The sequence below is a fragment of the Aphis gossypii genome, chromosome X, assembly GCF_020184175.1.
Source record: "Aphis gossypii isolate Hap1 chromosome X, ASM2018417v2, whole genome shotgun sequence".
Taxonomy (NCBI): Eukaryota; Metazoa; Arthropoda; class Insecta; order Hemiptera; family Aphididae; genus Aphis; species Aphis gossypii.
This window is the reverse complement of record NC_065533.1, coordinates 22799929-22821220: the sequence shown is the minus strand read 5'-3', so window position 1 is coordinate 22821220 and position 21292 is coordinate 22799929. Positions and strand designations below refer to the sequence as shown.

The following is a 21292-nucleotide window of genomic DNA, read 5'->3' as shown; positions in this document are numbered from 1 at the left end:
TTTATAAATGACTGTAAAATTAATACATTTGGTCATTTTAAATATTAATGTAGTTAAATCAATTAATTTATAACTGTACTATAGAGGTACAAAATATAAAAATGTGTAAGCCACGCAGTTACAGTATCTATAGCTATTAATATTTTTGGAGGGACAAATTGAAAATTTTAAATATTTTTAGGGCCATCAAAATAGCCAAGTAAATAGTTTTGACATATTATATTATGACAATGCAAAAGTAATTTTATTTGTATTTTATTACTGGTTTTATCATTTTTTTTTTTTTGTGGGCTGGATGTGTTTTGCAAGCTGCCATTTGGTAACCACTGATCTAACTATACATATACATACATATAATCCACAATACAGAACAGCAAGGAAGGCAGAAACAAAAATTATTATAAGTATAGCAGTTTTAACCAATAGTGAATTAGTGAAAAAAAATTCGAAGTACATAAAATTTTTTATAATATGCCGATTAGGTTAGGTTACATATTAAATTATTGGCTTTTTCTCTCCTTGTATGCAGGTCGGTTAAAATTCATCCACGGGCCACCATTTGGTGACCTCTGATCTATGATATATGGTAAACGTAAATGTAGACATTATTGAATAGTTAAAGCCATGTGACATAATTTTATACCAAGTGTATTAAATTTCTATTGTTTATTTAAGTATTAAATACTTCCAAAATTGATTACTGATTACACTATATAAACTGACCCTTTCGGCCTTCGAGCAACCATAATTGATGAAGAAATAAGAACAACGAATTATTTCAAAAAATTGCGCACTAACACATCAGCTTTTAAATTTAAATTTGCTGTACAGAAATGCAGCAATACATAACATTTTCAAAATGATAAAAAATGTATTAAAAATTTCATCCGAACGAATAACAATCAAAAACGTACACCTAACTTACTAAGATATATTGTTGTGATAATTATTCGATGTTTAAACGCTTTCACAATTGTTCAATTTTAAATTGTATACATTTTATTATAATTTATTATTTAATATACCATTAGAATATCACTAATATCAGTAATATCAGATAAATATTCAATAATAAATATTTTGTTATTTTGTGATATTATCATTCAACCGATAACATTCTAATCACTCGTATATGATACTGTGACCAAGGTTATACTCACATATGGAATCTCCACTTTGTATATAATAATTTTTATCACGTAATGATTACGATTTACAATCCAATAATCGAGGTGTTTCAGATTAGTGCTTAAGTAGTCGTGACCGTAAAGAATTTCGGGTTTGGTTAAACTTGAATTATTAATTATTTTTTTTTGTTTGTAGTTGTCAGTTGTCAGTTTTTTTATTTTAATTACTTTAGTTTTGTTAATTCGTGTCTGAAATATAAAAGCAACTTTCATCGTACTGAGTGTTTTTCAGTTGATCTTCAGTTTTATTTGTACGTGACATGTCCGTTTCGAAATTTTAGTAAGTACCTGCGCGTAATAATCGAATCCAATATGCATTAAAAAAATTATAATAATTATGACGTTTGCCAGTTAAGATGTCTGATGACATACCACCTCTAATACCCGAAACCCCACCTCCCATGACTAAATTGGATTGGGAAGATGATGAGGATTTTATGGACTATCCTCATCTGGCCTTGGAACTGCCATCCGAGTCTAGTTTAAGTAAGTGTTTAAAATTGTAGGTATTTGTGTTGAGATTAACATTACGTTTCATATGCATAAAGGTCCAGATGGCGGATGGAATCCTATTGATGTATTATCTCTTCCTTATGATGGTGATATAATTCATAAACCAGTAGCTTGTATTGAAACAAACTCCAATGACAATTTGTCAAAATGGCCCTCAAGTATTATAAAGAATGAGGTTTCTATTGAATCATCATTATCTGAAGAACAACCTAGTTTACATCAAAACAATTTATCCATATGGAAAGATAAAAAAGACATCTCTTGTGAAATTTTAAATAAATTAACCAATGACAGTTGTGATAATGTTAATGAAATAGACTGTAAAACAGAGATCAAACATAATAAATCCTCTGAAGATGTAATAGATAATAATAGGAAAATAATTGATGATGACTTGTCTGTAACTTCTGATCAATATATTTGTGACACGGCAAAAGTAGAAAATAATATAATACCACAGCATTTACCAAATTTAGTACTTCAATTAAATAACTCTGAAGTTAATGAAAATAATGAGATATTTCAGCCTATAACCAATGTTAATTTTGAAAATTCTACTAATCAAGAAACATTGGTTAATGGTTATTTAGAATGTGTAGATATTAAAGAATCGTCTAATCAAATCAATTGTGTTCAAAATGTTTTATTAGAAAATTTGAAAAATGATGTAAGTGACACTGATACATCTAATGATATGTATGCAACATTAGTTGATGATTTATCAATTAATAATAACAATAACAATAAAATAATTAAAAATGATCAAGAAGAGTATACAGATTTCTGTGATTTTGAAACTAATTTGCCTCATACTCTAAATGTGCCTTTACCAAATAGAACATCACAAGAAAATCATGAAATCATTGAAGATTCAGATTTTCAAACTGTTGACCAGCAATATGTTGACAAGTTACCTTTAACACATTTTAATAATGAAAACTGTAAACCATTGAAAAATATTGAAACATTAGTTGAAAATAAAATAGAACAAAATGTAGAATCAATTAGTCCTAGTTGTACAACATTTCAAAATAATGAAATTAATGTTGAGTATAATTCAGGTTCCGAAAATGATGAATTCTCTGATTTTCATGAATTTTCAAATTCTACTACCGAAAAAAAAATAATTTGTGATAAAAGTGACAATGATGATGATTTCTGTAACTATGAAACTTGCATACCAAATTTCAATGATACAGTAGAGATTAAACATTCCAATGTTGAACAAGTGCAATGTTTAACTAGTAATGATTCAATATTGAAATCTGATTACCAAAATAGTATAATTAATAATGATGATGTTGATGATGATGACAACTTCTGTGATTTTGAATCTGGTTATACTACATCAGGTGATCAAGTTAAAGATTTAAAACAAAATTATGCAATATTAGATTCAGAATCCCATGTTCAACTCGATTATAAACAGTTTTGTAAGGATGCTTTTCAAGGAGATTATGTAAGCTTTATTTATTTATTTGTATTACATTTATCTATATTTTAATTTTCTATTATTATCTATTAGGAGTTATGTGAAGAAACCGATTTACAAATCTTAGAAAATGAGTTGAATGAGTCTCAAGTGTGGCAGGGTTTAAAAGATGTAGATTCAAGTCCAGCCCTTAACTATAATTGGACAAAATCGGAATCGAATAATGTTTTTCTTGCTTCACTCTCAATTGATTCTAGGAACATAGTAAGCTCAATACAAAATTATACTAATGATTTAATTGTAAATATTTCGGTATTTTTTATTAATATGGATTTGAATATGATAGTTGTATGGTGCTTCTTGGAACCCAAAAATCCCTAGATTTGCTGCAAACATGTCTAACAATCCATTGGAACCATTAAAAGCTTCTAACAATGACACAACTGATACAAAAATATCGCAATCTTTTTCCAATGGCCCAATGCAGGTGAATTTAATTTCACTTTTTTAGTAAACTTAATATCCTTAAAATGCTCAATAAACTTTATATATATTATTATAATAAAGGAAACAGTACCGGATCCTGAATTTGACTGGAAAAGCAGTGGTTTAATAAACCCATTGGACTGTAAGTATTCCATAGATGTTTTAAATCTAAATAGTACCTACAATAAATTCTACCATTTGTCAATCTTTAATATTGAAACATATTTTTTTCAAAATTTAAAATATTTAATAAATTATTTATAATTAATTACTAGTATTCATTTTGCAAAAGTTTTTAAATTTGATTTTTTTTAACCACATAATATCTAAACTGAATTTTCTTAAGTTTTAACATTAGATAAACATAAAATAGAAGAACTAAAAAAATCTAAAACATCTTGTGTTTTCTTGGAATCAAATAAATAAAAAAAAAAAGCTATAACATTTTGATATTTTAAACAATTTTTAATAATGCTAAATTATCTAAAAAGAATAAAGGTAGGGAAGTGGGTACTGTTTTGCTGTACATTAGGTGTCAATTTAGCCGCTATTATTGGTATGTTAAATTAGAATTAAAGGATAATCATTGTATAAGAAAACTTATTGTATAGACAATTTTTGAGCAGAGGCGGCCTTTTGTGTGTTCGCCTATTTCACTAAATATATTTTGTCATATGTTTTTAATATAGCTATTAAAACCATTTATTTTATTTTTAGTATTATGGTAGGTTCATGTAATTTAGTATTAATTTATTATAATAATATACATTCACACCTATATTAATTTATATAACTCAAAATTTAATTTTATATTTTTGTTAATATCAAAAAACAGCAAAAATAGATTCAAAGCATTAATAGTTAAATCTTAAAATGAATTAAAAATGTCATTACATTTAATAAAATTCTTATAAATACAATATATCTAAAAAAATTAATTACTCATAAAAAATAATGTTTTTTTTTAAATTATACAAAATAATTAACATTGTTATTTATTTGTTAAATAAATAACTTTGTGCACATTTGAAATTCATACTTTGGTATAAAAAGAAAAAGTTTTTACAAAATGTGCTTATGTATTTTTGATATTTTTATACAGATATAAAAATAACTTTTGTTGGATCTTGTATTAAATTTTCAAAATTTTGATCTACCAAATAATTTTTTATTAATATTTATAGAAAAAAACTTAAAAATTTGTAATGCCTATAAATGGCTCAAAAAGAGTTAGAAGAAACTGAAAATATTACCATACTATGAAAGTTATAATATAAATATTCAGTAAAAGTTCCAAGTATCCACTATTATTTTTATATGAAATACAATAAAATATCAAACATTGTTTCAGAAGAAATAATTATTTTATGATTGAATATGAAGTATAAAAATTAAAACTTGAAATGCTCAAAAAAAAAAATTAATTTGGCTTTCTGGTAGAATTTTTTTTATTATACATTGGTTGAAAATTTTATAAAATCCTTGTATTACATTTTAAAATTTTAGATATAAAAACAAACATGTTTGCTAATTAGCTGGCCTCGGATTTTATAGCATTTGCTAATTTTTATTGGATACAGATAAAAATAGCATAGTAAACTATAAATTTGTTTTATGCACCAGAGACTTCAATTATGAAATTTTATTTTGCTATTTTCATTAAACTAATTTATATTATATGGTATGAAACTATAAAACATGACATTCTGATAATTTTGAATAGTTTCCATACTCAAAAATATTTATATTTTCTAGTTTAATGAATCAACATATTCAAGTAATATTACCTAATATTTAAAAAAAAAAGTTTGTAATATAAATTATTTATATATTTATTTATTCTTTATTATTTACAATGTTTTTTAATTTGTGAACAAAATAAATTTTTATTTTTGCTATTTATTGTGTTTTAAGACATATTATAGCGCTTGTTTTAAGATTTTAAAGGCATATTATCCCCGCATATTTTAGTTATTTTTAGTGCTATTAAATCCGAGCCCTGCTAATATTAGTAACTAAAATAATTTACTAATATCCACAATTGTATGAATTTATCAAAATTCTATCTTTAAGCGCTTAAAAAAAATATTATGCTTATAAAAATAATAGGCTATAGTATTTTTAAATTAGAAACTATAAACTTATGAGGAACTTGTATTAAATTTTCAAAAAAAAAAAAAAAATTTTATTAAAAATTGAATTTGCATAAAAATTCATTTTCTTTATTTATTTTTTTTTATTTTCCCAATTATAAAAAAAGTACTGTAGTTTTTACTTCTTTAAAGTACAAACTTAATACAACTTGCTATCCTAAACCATCTCTATTTTTGAAAATTTAAACATTTTATCAACTATTTATCGTGTGTACAGACACAAAAAAAAAACATCATTGTTAAATTAATACATTCATCAATCATCTCAGAATCTAAAAGATTATTTAAAACTGTCATTAAAATTAAGGGCATATAAAACCAAGATTATGTTTTACATTTGTCTTTTTATATAAAATAAAAATACTAATAATAATTGACCATAATTATATAATATTTTATACATTTTAAATTAAATTTTTATCTTGTGAATAATTTGATGGCTAAGAACACTAAATACAGTATAGATTACTTTGCGAAATGTTAGTTTTTTCTTATACTTTAAATTAGTATTCATTTTGCTATTATTTAATTATTTAATCATTGTATACATATAAAAATGTTTGAGTTATTAAATAATATTTATTATTCACATTGCTAAGTTGTCATTTAACATTAACATAAAATTAAAAATAATTTAACATCGTATGTAATTTTTAAAATAAAATATGTATTGAGCATTTTATTTTTAATAAATTATTATTTAGATGATGGTTTTTGGTTTTGCTTAGTATTTAATACTAATTAGATGTCTAACAACTTGTATACTGTTTAATTATTGGCAATTAGCAAAAACAATAAATTTATTAAAAATAATAAAATTTTACAGTATAATTAATTGTAAGTAGACACCTGTAAAGACAAATTAAGTTTTTTATCTGTTAAATATATCATTGATCAGTTTATTTTGATTAACAGTGTACCTATAATGTATAGGTACCTATACCTAATAATATCATAATAAATAAATTGTATTATTTGCTTGGAATTTCTTTTGTATCTATACAGTGTGATCACGCTAAGAGGTACCACTAAATATTTCAGTATGATGGCCTTGTATTGAAATGAGGTAGACTATGTGCACAATAAATTATATAAAACTTGTAGTAAGAGTAGTAAGACATATACTAAATGTTGATAATTATTAACTACATTATATTTTTCAAATTACTTAATAATTTGACATTTTCAGCTAATCATTGATAATAATTTAAAACAGTTAGGTAACAATAGTACAATAGGTATTTAAATTCATATTTAATAATTTTATAATATGCAATTGTTGAATTATTTAATTTTTATTTACATAACTGTTACATGTTATCATAGGTAAACAATAATTAAATTATCTTTTTAACTACATTTTAATTTAGTGAAATTTGGTGTGGTAAGAGGTGTTCACTATTAATCATTAGTCATTACCTATACCTACTGAATTATTAAAAATGTTAAATTATTATATTTATCCTTTTTTTAGCCACAAGATATGATAGATGGAAATTAATAAATCATTCTAAATTATTGGCATTGGTAAACACTTATATTAAGATACAATTTTTTTGTACTTTCGGTTGTTCACTTTTTTTTATTCTATACAAACATTTTACACATTTCAAACATTTTTTTCTTATAGTTATGTGGGATGAATTTATAAGCTTTCAATAATATATATGTAATGTTTACATGTAAATTATAATCATTTTTGTTCACAAGACTCTTTGTCAATAATTATTATGTGTAGTGTATACACTATACAATATATATATTAATAGTATCTATTCTTGAAATTATATCTTAGCATCCTGATAAAATTTCCTTGTATGTAACAAAATATAATTTTCTATCGTACTCTAAATTGTGGCGTATTCACTTTATCCTCTTTACAATTATTGAGACAATTTGCATAGGCAGTTATTAGTTATTACTTATTTTAATTTTCATTCTTATGACCAAACCTATCCCAAACCATGTACTCATGGTAGAAAACATGTAATGTTTCTTCAGAATTCACATTTTTATTATATATTTTTTCAGTTGGATGTGGAACAGTATAAATTTTTTATATTTGACTGGTCAATTGCATTATTAAACATATTTTATGATTCGATAAAAAATTGATTAAAATATTTTTAAGTTTTTTAAATATTAATTTTCTTAAATTTTTGTTTAATGTAAATTAAAATTGAATGTCTCATGTTAAGCCAACTTAATAATATTTACCAACATTAGTGTTAAAATAGGTAAAACTAGTAATTAATAAAATTGTTTTTGTTAAGGATATAAAAATATTTAAAATTATTATTTGGTAATGGGGTAACCTGACAATAATGCTTTTTATTAATCTATTTGCTTTTTTATTATGCTTTAAATAATTATTAACTTTGGTGGTGGACCTAAACATGCATTTATTGTGGGCTAATTAGGTAATCATACGTCGCTACTCGATCTTGAACTCCTTGATACACTTGCACCATGCTGTACAAATGCTCGTGAGTATTTCTGTTTTTGCTTAGTTTGTAACAAAATAATGTTCTTAAAATACTATACCAGTATGTGTTTCTTCATCAAACAATTGTAAAATATACCAATTACAGAATAAATTTTATGTTGCTAGCTTTTTAATATTGAAATAAATTGATTTACTATCAAACTTTAAGGTAGTAACATTATCTGTATTTGTATTTATAAATTTTTATGTAATTTTAATTTAAGTAAGTTATTAGCATTTTTAAATTGTTTATTATTTAAATATTATTCTTCGAACTTAAAAATTGTTATGAATAATTGAAATATTAAAAGAAACTAACATAAAAGTACTGATAACATTATAATGATATTACTTTTTAACCTTAATCTAGTTAATTGGTTAATTTACATTAATATTAAAAGCTAACAACTTAAAATAAGTCACGCTGAGTGCAATTTTTCTATATTGTATATTTATTTTTGTAAGATGGACACAACATAATATGTGGGTATAGTACATATGCATTTATGCATTGCTTTGCTATTATGTTAAGTGATCTTACATATAAAATTGAGGTAGTTTATTTTATAATAGTATTTATGGTATAACTTAATAATTTAAAATTATAGTCTAATAATTTAAATAATAAGATGTATGTTTTGATTATAATGTTATAAATTATAATCATGAGTAATATCATTTATTGATATTTTTATATAACTATATAAATAACAAATTAATGATAAAAGATAATATTTTATAAACTTAATGTTATATAAATTGTAATTATATCTTCTATACTATTATTATTAAAAATTGCCTTAATTATTTTAAAAAGTATACATTTTTATAATATTGTTATGGTTTTATTAAATGTGTAAATCTTATTTTCACTTTAATTCTTTAAAATTATTCTAACAAAAATTTCAATCATATTGTGAAAATATACATACATAATTGACATCATTGTATATTGACATTAAAATTTACATACTCATATTATTTTGAAAACTAATGAGTTATACATTCACTTTCAAACATAAATTAAATTTTGTAGTATTTATTTCTTTTTTATAATAAACATAATATCTATAAATATCTGTACTTCATTGGTTTATTTTAATATTCTGTTTTGTGTTAATTATTTTAGTTCAGCCTCAAACATGGAAAACATCTGAGGTTGTAAAAGAAGAAGATACTCACATCCAAAGTAGTCCAGAAAGTATAGATGTATTCGATGAGTTTTTTAATACATCATTGCCGTCATCATCTGACAATCAATCAATAGACACTATTGAAAGTCCAAGTTCGCTCATAGCAACAGTTAGTCATGAAGCACAAAGAATTTTGGATAATTTGCCTGATTTCAAGGTATTGCAAAAACCTTATTTAGTAATATTAGAAAGAGAAAACAATTTATTTCTGAATTAATTCATTTTTTTTTTATCAACAATTATTTATAAGAATGCTAGATCACTGCAGCGAGAAAGAATATCTTATATTTTTTCTAGTTGAAATCAAGTCCATTATGTGCAATAAGTTAAACTAATCTGTCCAAATTGTTTTCGTGTGTAAATTAATTTAAATAATCATTTATCGTTTATCTTAGGTATTCCTGTTAGTTAATTTATTTTATTATAAACGTAAAACATCATCATTAATTCCAATATGTTAAAAAGATAATTATCTTCATAATAGTTAGGGTTTTTTTTCTATTGACACAAAATTGTTTTTTATGTTTTTAACTGTATTATTAATTTAAGTTGTTTAAATTATAAAATTTAAAATTTTGTTAAATTAATAATAAAGCATGAAAAAGTTCATATTTGCTTTAAGTTTAAAATACATTAGAAATATTTGTGCTACTAAATAATAATAATTATTATTCAATTTCTAGTCCTTATGTAGCATGCAAGACCTTAATTGGTATTTCATAATTATTTATTCATTTAATATGCAGAGATTTCTATAAATTTTATTAAAATTTCAATAAATTAAAAGTTACGGCTTTGAAGTTTTAATAGACTAATTTCAATTACATAAATTTTTCTTGACTAGGTATGTATTATATTTTATAATATAATATTACATTCTACAGTATACTTTTTGAAATAATTCAAATTTTTCTATAAATATATTGTTCTTTAAAAACTTGTAATTATGGAAATGTATTTTTAACAATACCCATAATTATATCAATATCAGATAAAAATTGATATACCTACATCATCATTTAACATTGTTATGACTACAAGCTATTGACTGCATACCTAGCTATTACATATGTTCTAGTTCATTATTTTTCTAACAATTTGGTAAAGCTAACAATAGCTAATGATTTTCCTTTAAAATTTAAATTTAAATTGATTTATAGAACTCTACAAACTGCTCAAAAAAAAATAAATATGGAATGGCTTATAGTTGTTGAATTTGCTTTGCAAGGAATGTTAACTATTTTTGTTGTTGATAGATATTTAATTATATATTAAAATATCAAGATAATTGAATGGACTAAAAAATTATAATTTTTATAAAAATAATTTTTAACAATTTAGTGTATATGATATAAGTATAAACTTAACTTAAATGAGTTATATTTGTGTTTAATATGTTTAAATTATATAGAGTGGGGAAACAGCCAAAACAGCCAATTTAAAACATTAATTATAAAATAAAATTTAATTATTAATGTATTAGAATGGAGTATATAATTTGTCATTAATTTATAATAACCATTTCCTCAAAATAACTATCTACTCTTCTTAAGCACTCTTTTTATCTTCCTTGAATTATATAATGCCACTTACGATAAAGCAGACACTAACTGTCATTATTTTTATAAAACAATTTTTCAACAAAATCATGTTATTTACCATTTCATGTTGGTTTAATGATGTATTATTATTAAATTAATAATAGTTAATAAGAGAACATTATTATCATTATTTTTTTTTTATTGTTGAGAAAACTTATTTTTTAAATTGTTCGTTTCACTTCCCCACTCTATATTATATTTTGGTCTGTTCATTAATATTTTTTCTTGGTTGCCCATCTAGTCTTAATGGCTCTATTAGATATGTACCAAATAAATATTAATTCTAGTATACATACAACATAATATGTAAAATTTCTTATTATAAGGTTTATTTTGTGCAATCTATTGTTTTTCTTCAATATTTCTCATATTTTGTTTGTAAACCATATTCCAATGGTTATATTTAAGTCATAATTTTAAAACTACATTCCTTTTTTTTGTTATTACATGTATGGATATGTCTTAATATAATCATCTAAATATTCATGGTACCTAATATCAATATATCAATATTAGATTGAATTCATACATTTTTACCCATTACCATTATAGATGTAAAAATATGAAAATAATATGCTCAATTAATATTATTTTGTTTTAATGAAAAAGTTTAGCCACTGTAATATCTTGTTTTTAGCATTAACTGGCGGTTTTCACTTTATTTTCAATTTAAGGATTTTTTTAACATTATATGACTTTAACTAAAACGATTAAAAAATATATATTGCTTTAAGTAGTACAATGAATATTAATCAATAAATTTTGTTAATATTGTATTAAATATAAACAATAATATTTCTGGTTCATATTTCCAAATTATTAGTAAGCCAGACTGATTCAATAGTTTTCTATTTTGATTTTGTGAGTTGCATGTTCATTTTTTACTCTTTTTTGTGTTTGTATTTATTTACATAAAATTTGCATGTAAACTAATTAAGCTCTGTTGTTTAGTTTATAATTAATGCTCGTAGTAAAACCTTTATTTTTAATTTACCCATGACTTAATAAATTCATAGTTATTTGTGTGCACACTTAATAAATACCTTGATACTAATCACTTATCAATTCAAAAAATAAAAATAAGTAGTTTTGTCTAAAATAAAATATTTTCAAATGCTAGAAAGTTATTAGATTGATAATATTTAACAACTTCATATGCTTGAAATTGAGTGAACATTAATAGTAGGTATAAAGTATAACATTTATAAATTATTTGTTTTTATATGTTATGTAATGTGCCACCTCACTTGCCTCGCTGCCAAAAACCGCCACTGCAATTGACTTAACATATTATATCAAATAAAATTGAATGTATTAATTATTTAGTGATATTTTATTCTTAATCTTTTCATATTTTATAAACAACTTGTAAAAATCAGTAAGAAGTACATTTTAAAAACTATTTTTTAGAAAATATTGGTGACTTACAATTTTTTGTGATTTATGATTCTTTATTTTAAATAAAGAAGGGATAAATGAAGTATTATTTTTTTATGCATTAAGATTTTTAAATATTACAACAAAGATAATTTCTTGACAACTACAATCAAGTTAAAGTAGATATTAGGTATTTTGAATAATCTAATGGCTAAAAGTATTTTATAATTAAAAATTTTTAAATCATTTTTAAATTATTTTATTTTAAGTAGATACCACAATAATTGTTTTAAAGTTATAAATGTTAAAATGTTAAAAGGTATATTTAATTTATTTTCATTCAATTAAGTATTAAAAAATTTCTGACTGGTGTAGCAATAATGTATTTTATTTGATAACGGTTAATATGTCAATAGCAAAGATTTGTTCTTCAAATAATTGAATGTATACTTATGATATTATGTATTTTATCTTTTGTTTAATGTGGTTATACATAAATATTAACATACTTACATTTATTCAACAACGTTTATCAATATTTAATATCTTAAGTGTTAATAATTGTTTAATGTTATGTTGCAAATTACAAATTGCAATCAGTCATTTATTTAGGTAATTGAAGTATGTTAATATAAATATTTTTTGTAGTTACCATACAAAATGTAAAAGTTTTAATATTGAAAGCTATTTCTTGATTGACAAAAGTTTGCAAAATTTGATCAAGATGTTTGTACTTATTTTATCAATATTTTTCTTATGAAATTCTATACATTTAGGTCTTTATAATCCGTCCTTTTATTAGTTTTATTACATTAAAATTATTTTTATTGATAATTTTTGATCTCTTTGGTAATGTACGAAGTACTTAAATTAATTGGTTGACAGTAGGTAAGTAATATTTACCAGTAGTATATATTTTTCTTTTATATTAGCCTTTATTAATATGATTCCACTGTTCATTAAAAAAATTATTATTTTTTAGTAAAAGAATTTGTCAGTTTTATTTTGTAATATATTTAAAAAAATAAGATAAGATAAACCAAAATGTCTTATATTTAAACGTTTGTTGAATAAATTAGGTAGGTAAGACAAAATAAGAGTTATTTTAATTACTCTGTAATTTTTTGCTAGAAATGTTGATTCTTATATTAGTTATCTGGTTGTAAATATAACACTATAGATAATCTTTTTTTTTTTTAACTATAGTAATAATTATGTAACCCAAATTTAATTTGAAAAATATTGTGACTGCTAACATTCCTTATATTTTTAAATTAGATGTATTAACAATATGTTGTTGAAGTTTGAATGAATTTTTGTGTTTAAGGTTTGCTCTAAGTGATTATTTATTAATTTATTATTATTATTTTTATTATTATTATTATTATAATTAATTTTGTTGGATAATGTTGTTTGTATTAAATATAATTATGTTTGGTTTATAAAACAAAGTATTATAGTTTCATTTTTTTTATGTGTAATGTGTATACTATATAGTTTGTAATCATATTTTGTATTGCAACTATCCTATTATGCAAAAATATAAGTATTATCAAAACAATGTTCTCTCGGTGTTCATGAACTTGTGACAATGAAAAATATTTTAGTGCTACCTGACACTTGAGGAAATTTTTGTAGGTATACATATACTATATAATACATTATAATTTAGGTACACAGTATTCTATTATTAAAATCAAGAAAACCATTAATAATATTTAAATAGAGATGGGGCTTATTATATAGTATTTAATATTTTTTTAATTTATTATTTATAGTATTATCCAATTGGTATCAATAACTTTTAACATACTTGTACAGTTAAACATACTAGTAAGTGTTTTCCTACTCCTCCTTTTAGAAAGAGAAATATGGCCACAAAATTACGCTCTTACGCTACAGTTATATGTGAATTAGACAGCTTAGACAATTATCTAATATAATATAATAGGTAAAATTAAACATTAATAAGTTAATTGTTATTAACAGAATTATTTCAATAATAATAAATTATAATTGGCTCTAAATAAGTTTTTATAGCTAGCTAATTAATTTATTAATACAAATTTTTTACTTAAACAGCAAAATATTTTTATTTTGTTATTAAATCGACGAAGGGTGAACAATATTATTGCCTGTATATTTACAATATTATCACTCGTATAACTGATCGTCAGTGACGATGTTGAAATGTGTCGATTTTTATTATAAAAGTTTACGCATGCGTCTTTTATATTATCATATTGCGCTAAAATAATGTTATTACCTGAATGCGGTAATTGTCTTTGAGGTTTATGATCTACAATAGTCTACACGACATTATTAATATTGTCCCGTTCTAGGTTAAGGTATCTTACCGTCGAGTGTTAATTGCGAGGCGTGATATTAGATGTTGCGTTGAAAAAAACACGAAAGTAGTGGCGCTCTACATAGTACATACGATAGGTACCTAACCTATTATTGCTATTTCATATTATACATTAAATCGGATCAGCTGCCTCGGAATTTTGATTTCATAAAAGTAGGTAATAGAAATTTGGAACTTATAAAGAAGAAACACAAAAATTGCGAAACACACATAGAAGTGTTTTCCTCTGTACAACACTTGTTTTCTGTAATGACCAAACCCAACAATTTTAAATTAAAATAAAAAAAAAAAACTGAAGAAGTAATTCTTGCGTATAGTAGGTTGTGATTGAACATTTATATCACTGTAATAAGTATAATAGTGTAATGGAAGTGTTAAATTTGAATTAAACCATAAATCATTGCAAGCTAAAATCGATTTTGGGCAAAGACAGTGTTGACGCACTGTGCAGGCATTGCGCTGACGCCTTTCATTATTAATTATTACAAGTTTATTTTATAATTAATTTATATTACTATTAGTATAAAGTTTATATGACAAGTATTAAACTTAGTTTTTTAAATTACTATTATATAACAATAGGCTATTTAAATATTGGCAGAAATATTAGGTAATAAATTAATAGATAGTAGGCAAGTGAATAAGTAATAATGATAATAATACATTATTTATTTGTGCATTAAGTCTTAATTTTTTTTATTATTTCCTTTAATAAATGACCGCATATTGATACTTTATGAAATTTATTTTTGTATGAAATGGGAATGATTTTTCATTCACTTCTGAAACTCAAAAATATTTCAGAATGTGGTTATTCACTGTAAAATAAAACATTAACCTACCACACAAAGTTAATATTATCAATATTTTAATTACATAATTATTATAATACTTAATATCATACACACGGGCAAGACAGGGCACTTGCCCCCCCCCCCCCCTAGAATAATGTTATATCCACAGCAATTGGTTAAATTACCAATGAAAAATAAGCTTCTAAAAATAGGTCTACCTATGTATTCAGATTAAAAAAAATTTGTCCCCTCCCCCCTAGAAAAATGTCTGGGGACGCTCATGATCATACAAGGTTTAATATATTATATAAATTTAAGTTGTATTTATACAAGGAATCTCCTGATACAACTTCAAGTAAATGTATAGAGAACTACATGCTTGAATCATATCAATATCAATAAAATCTTCACATTGCAGATACCTGGGTAATTGGTTGCAAAACTAAATTATTGAATATTTTATAACTTTTTGAGTGAAATTATCTGAGTTATAAAGTTTTACTAGGATTAAAGAGGTAAGAGATTTTTAAGTGCTTCATTTAAAAATGTTTTAAAATAAAAATATATATATAATATATGCTTACTTATTTTGAAGGTACCTTGCATGAAATGTTATAACTTATGATCTTGCTTAAACAAATTATGTAGTTAATAAACTTTCTCTATTTTTATGTGGTTTATTTGCATTAGTTGTAAGTAGGTATGCATATATTTTAATAAAACGATTTAATAGTTAAAATATTAAATCATTTAATGTATAAATTAACTGATATTTGAATAAATTCAACTTAATTAAATAATATATAATATAATCTTCTTGTATAGTAATAAAATGAATATGTCATAAATAAATCATAGTCGCCTACCTATAGTTGTATATTAAATACCTAACGTGTGTGGTAAATATTTTATTTTAGAAATGGTTTAAATAATTACATTAACATAGTAGGTAGGTTGATACAATTTTTTAAATCATTATTTTAAAAAGATGTATATGATTCAGATATAGTTTTCCGTTCAGTGGAAAAACATAAAATATCATGTAATTATTTTTGGTTTTCCTTTCTTATAAAAACACATACTTAATTCAATTTTCTATTAGAACAACTCTCTAAGTTAAAGATTAAAACATTTTTACTTTTTAAAAAGGTGTTACTGTATTAGTAGATATGACGGATAAAATAAACCTTATTTTATGTCTTTTGTGTCTTTGGAAACCGTTACCAGGGGTAACCAGGTAGTAACTAGCTGGGTAATCGTAACGCTTTTTCGTAACGCTTTTACGTGACGATTTTCGATTCTGTGTGTCAAAGCTAGGAAATAAAATGTCAAAAAAACCAAATTATGTTCATAACTATTATTATAACTCACTTGTAAGGTATGTATAAACACTATCAACAAACAATATAAAGTTAATTTAGCTAAGCAATGACAATTTGTTACGCTACTTCTCGAACACTCGCCACGGATATTATTATCAGCTTATCGTCACCATCGTTGTTTTCGTCTGTTTATAGCAAACTTAAATAGGTCGTGGCGGCTGTGGTAATTATACTATTTTTATTAGTTTTCTATACGATAATAGGTACTTATTCATTTATCGACTCACAACAAAAACAACACGCCGTTACCGTTAGTCGTTCCTATTTTAAACTTATTTTTACGATAAAAATGAAACGCAAAGAAAAATCTGGTCCAATAGTCACATTTTTTTTTTAATTAATAAATAGTAAAAATAAGTTTTATTTATTATCATTTATTTATTGTTTATTAAGGTTATTAATTTCAGATTTATTAGTTGTATTGGTGAAATAATGCACATAATTAATCTCCAATACTGGTTAAACAGAAAAAAAGTAATTTTATTTTTGAAAATTCGACTTCCCCCTCTCCCTTGGGTGACTTTTGGATCCACCACTGATATGTAGTGTGCAGTATACAGTCGGACAGTACCTGATGAATTCCAGTTGTATATTGTATTTATATTATTTTTATTTTTGTTACAGTATATTAACATAATAATCATTAAGTCTTGTCATTTATCTACATTAAATAGGTACCTACTTAGTTTACTCAAACTCCAATTTCAACAAGATATAGTGATATACTGTAATCGGTCACCCGATAACTTAAAAGTATGCTAGAGTACTTGATTTACAATTACCTAAGTGAATTTGGGACACACGCCTCTATAGTCAGTAGTCACTATTATATAAGAACATGATGGAGCACACGTAAATTTTTCGGCCGTCAAATATAAACGGTAACTTACGAAACGGTCTGATATCGGGCGTTTGGTCACCCCTGAACCAAAAATTCAATACTTCGAGATTCGATTTCACCCGTCAGGATAAGTATTTTTCTAGACGTCTCAATATAATATTTAATTTCGATATTGCACGTGACGTTGACAATGTTCGTAAATAAATACAATTTTTGATCATTGAGTTTTATGCTACGCATTTTGATCACCGACACTTCAAGGAACAATAAGGCATAATAATGTCGACAATTGCACTGTATAACAAGATAATGAAATAGAATACTGTTAATAATTACATATATCGATTAGCGATACTATACATTTTAGTTGTTGAACAAACTGTTTCTATAACTTGTTTGGCTAATTTCTATTGATATATGAACAATATTTATGTCATCAATATTATAAATTGAGGAAATATGCATTTTTGGAGAGATAATTTACCCGTGTTAGAAGTTAACTATTGATAAATATATAATGCGGTGTTTTTTTTTTTTTTTGGGGGGGGGGAGTGCAGTAGATCAATCCGCACGTTTACCATTGTTATACTTATACCATCAATATTTGACACTTAGAATGATTGGTTTATGAAGGAATCAGGCAATATGTATTATGCAATGTATGTTATGGTTTTAAATAAATATTTTTTTAAAATTCTAAACAGATCAATAAATGTTTAGATTTTTCAATAATATTTGTGTTTATTTATTTTTAATTTCAGGCGGAGCAATGAATATGTTCTTTTTACAATAATGTTATTTTTGTGTGTCTGAAAACTGAAGACACTTTTTATAGAAGAAAAAACGTTTTAATATTCAACTGCAATATTTTTTTATAATAAGAAAGTGAATCTAGTTGTTCTATGGAGGTCAAAGATATAAAAACCACCTTAACTTTTCTTCTTAATAATCGGGAACAACAAAATAATCCTCATTATCCCTAATTAGGGAAAAATGAAAATATATTCTTACATGAACCCGGTTTTTGAAAAATTCGATATTCTAAATCTACAATAAACAACAACAAAAAAAAAATTGTTTTATTACTGTTTTATTTTTACTTATATAACTACCTACTCAACATCTTATTATATGAAATTTATGACTGAGATCTACAATCTTTTATTGCAAAAATAGTGATTTTTTTTGGAATTTTCAGGACAAACATTTTCTTTATCTTCTCTTTTAAAGCCAATACAAGTTAATTTATACATAATTATTAGATTCTTATATTTAGTGATACTAATAATCGATATTTCCACAAGATTTTCTAATCTTTTTTTTCTTCTTCTTATATTTTATTGAAAAATATCAATAATATGAAATATAAAGAGTTTAAAGCTATACAAACATTAAAAATAAATCAAATAAATCAAACTTTACTTTAGAAAAAGGAAAGAACCATTAACAAAAAAAAGAAAAGAAAAAATAACAATGACTATATGATGCAGTTAGTCGGTCGTTATAGTAAAAACATTTACAGTAACTACGTTGTCAATAAAATAAAATAATTTTTTATACAGACATGTAATTTTGGAGATTAGGTTGAATTTTTAAAATTATTCAATCACGTATAATTTTTATTTAAAGCGAACCAAACGAGTAAAAAAATTAAATGTGATGTAATGTTCGTTCGTTTTTTTTTTTTTTTTTTTTTTTTAATAAATTGAAATAGTATTATTTTTCAAACCATTGGCCGGCTTGTGAATAGGCAATGTCAGTACGTCGGTGTGTAGGTCAGGCAGCATACATAACTGATTACTGTTTTCGACTAACTCGCTATAATTAGTAATACATTTTAAATATTACGTTCTAAGATTTAAATATTATTTATTTGAATATTTGCTACGATAACAATAACAGTTGGCATAATTTGCTAACTAATGAACAAATTATAAAATATAAATGTTCAATATGGTATTAAATTAGGTTTGTTTTAATAGCTGTGTATACATAATTGATTTGCAGTTTCCTCACTTTACTCTATTACAATTTTAGTTTTTACTTACAATAATTTTAAGTTTATATGCACGTGTTTAAATCAATCACATTGCAGTATTAAATTTATGCATATTTCGATTACTTTTGCTCAGTTAATATCAAACCTTATAAATTTAATACCGACTGCTTGTAATTAAATTACATTATTAATATTACGAAACAACAACTGTGCATAACCTACACAAGTTCAAATTATTGGAGAAGCGATAGAGAAAATGTATATGTGTACGTCTCTGAAGCCCAAAGATGTAAAAATATAGACTTATATATATTTTTTTTTAATTGGAAAATTAATATTACAATATTTATAATTTCATTATTATCAAAAATATTATTTTAATGCATCTACCTATTGAAACCAAAATAAATATTAATTTTTACACTTTTTATACATTTTCAGTTTGTTATTATTTTAAATGTAAACTATACCTCAACATTATTATTTCATATTTGTGTTGCTACTTAATATAATATGTTTTGTATGATTTAGAAGTAATTTATATTCACATAATATTTTATGTTACATAATATTAATATTATTGATACAAACAGTACTGTGTATTTTAGATTCTGAACGGAGTGATTTTACAATAATGATGTGTGTTTTTTTTGTGTCTGTGTACCTACAGCATAACTAGTCGAAATAATGCTTCAATTTCAAACTTTGGGGGTGGTTTTCGATAGCAAAGTGAATATACTTGGTGCGTTATAGTATATAGAGGTAAAAAGTAAACATTTTCCAACAGTTTTCAAAAAAATTGAGAAAAACCAAAAAAAGTAACGGAAAACGGGAATTTTTACGCAAAACCAGTTTTTGACAAAATCGATTTTTTTATATGGTTATAACTCAAAAACTAATCACTGTAAATACTTGAAATTTTCACCAAATGTTTATGTTAATGTTTATGTTAGAATTATCTATATACAGTTAATTTTCAAAATATTTTTACTTTTTTTGAGTTATTTATAGACCACTGAAATTTTCGATTTTTATGAGAACTTTTTTTTGAAGTATCGATAAAAAATTTTGGATGACCAAAAAAACTTGAAAATTTAATACAAGGTTCCTTATGAGTTGTTCTTATTATAGCTAAAAAAAAATTAAAAATCGTTAGTCACAAATTTTTTTTATAAGAGTTTATAGTTCAAATTTTTACAAAATATGTCAAAATCGCGAAAATTTGCAAGTAATTTTGAAGTTAAAAAATCATAAAATTGTGTTTATATCTAAGAATAAAAAATTCAACATTAAGTTTTCTATAAGTTTTTCTTCAAGTAGATATAAAGAAAACTCGAAGCATCATTATAGAAAAAATTTTAAGTGCGTTTGAATTTTAAATTTTTACGAAACGATAACGATTTATCCTCAAACGATTTTAAATATTTGTTTAAATATTTATTATTCAAAAAGTATAAGTCGTAGATACTTGAAATTTCACT

At 23.6% G+C, this 21292-nt stretch overlaps 1 protein-coding gene across 4 annotated transcripts; it reads left to right on the top strand.

The window, feature by feature from the left end:
• The first annotated feature begins 1217 nt into the window (after window positions 1-1217).
• On the top strand, window positions 1218-18840 carry LOC114120672 (aftiphilin). 4 transcript variants are annotated; one of them, XM_050206493.1, is made up of 9 exons: window positions 1218-1467; window positions 1539-1673; window positions 1736-3159; window positions 3226-3396; window positions 3479-3619; window positions 3700-3760; window positions 8192-8257; window positions 9386-9606; window positions 18574-18840. In XM_050206493.1, the coding sequence occupies exons 2-9, from the start codon at window positions 1544-1546 to the stop codon at window positions 18583-18585; spliced, it is 2226 nt and encodes a 741-aa protein (XP_050062450.1). In that variant the 5' UTR covers window positions 1218-1467; window positions 1539-1543; the 3' UTR covers window positions 18586-18840. The 4 variants fall into 4 exon arrangements, with proteins under 4 accessions (XP_050062450.1, XP_050062451.1, XP_050062449.1 ...); XM_050206494.1 differs by lacking the exon at window positions 18574-18840 and adding an exon at window positions 12377-13878; XM_050206492.1 differs by lacking the exon at window positions 18574-18840 and having other exon boundaries at window positions 9386-13878.
• The last annotated feature ends 2452 nt before the right edge of the window (window positions 18841-21292 follow it).

What these genes read in the sequence shown, in the direction of transcription:
- LOC114120672 (XM_050206492.1), top strand. Translation starts at nt 1,544, where the DNA reads ATGTCTGATGACATACCACCTCTAATACCCGAAACCCCACCTCCCATG. An exon ending in CAATTGATTCTAGGAACATA is followed by an intron (nt 3,397 to 3,478) that starts GTAAGCTCAATA and finishes TGAATATGATAG; the next exon opens with TTGTATGGTGCTTCTTGGAA. An exon ending in TTTCCAATGGCCCAATGCAG is followed by an intron (nt 3,620 to 3,699) that starts GTGAATTTAATT and finishes ATTATAATAAAG; the next exon opens with GAAACAGTACCGGATCCTGA.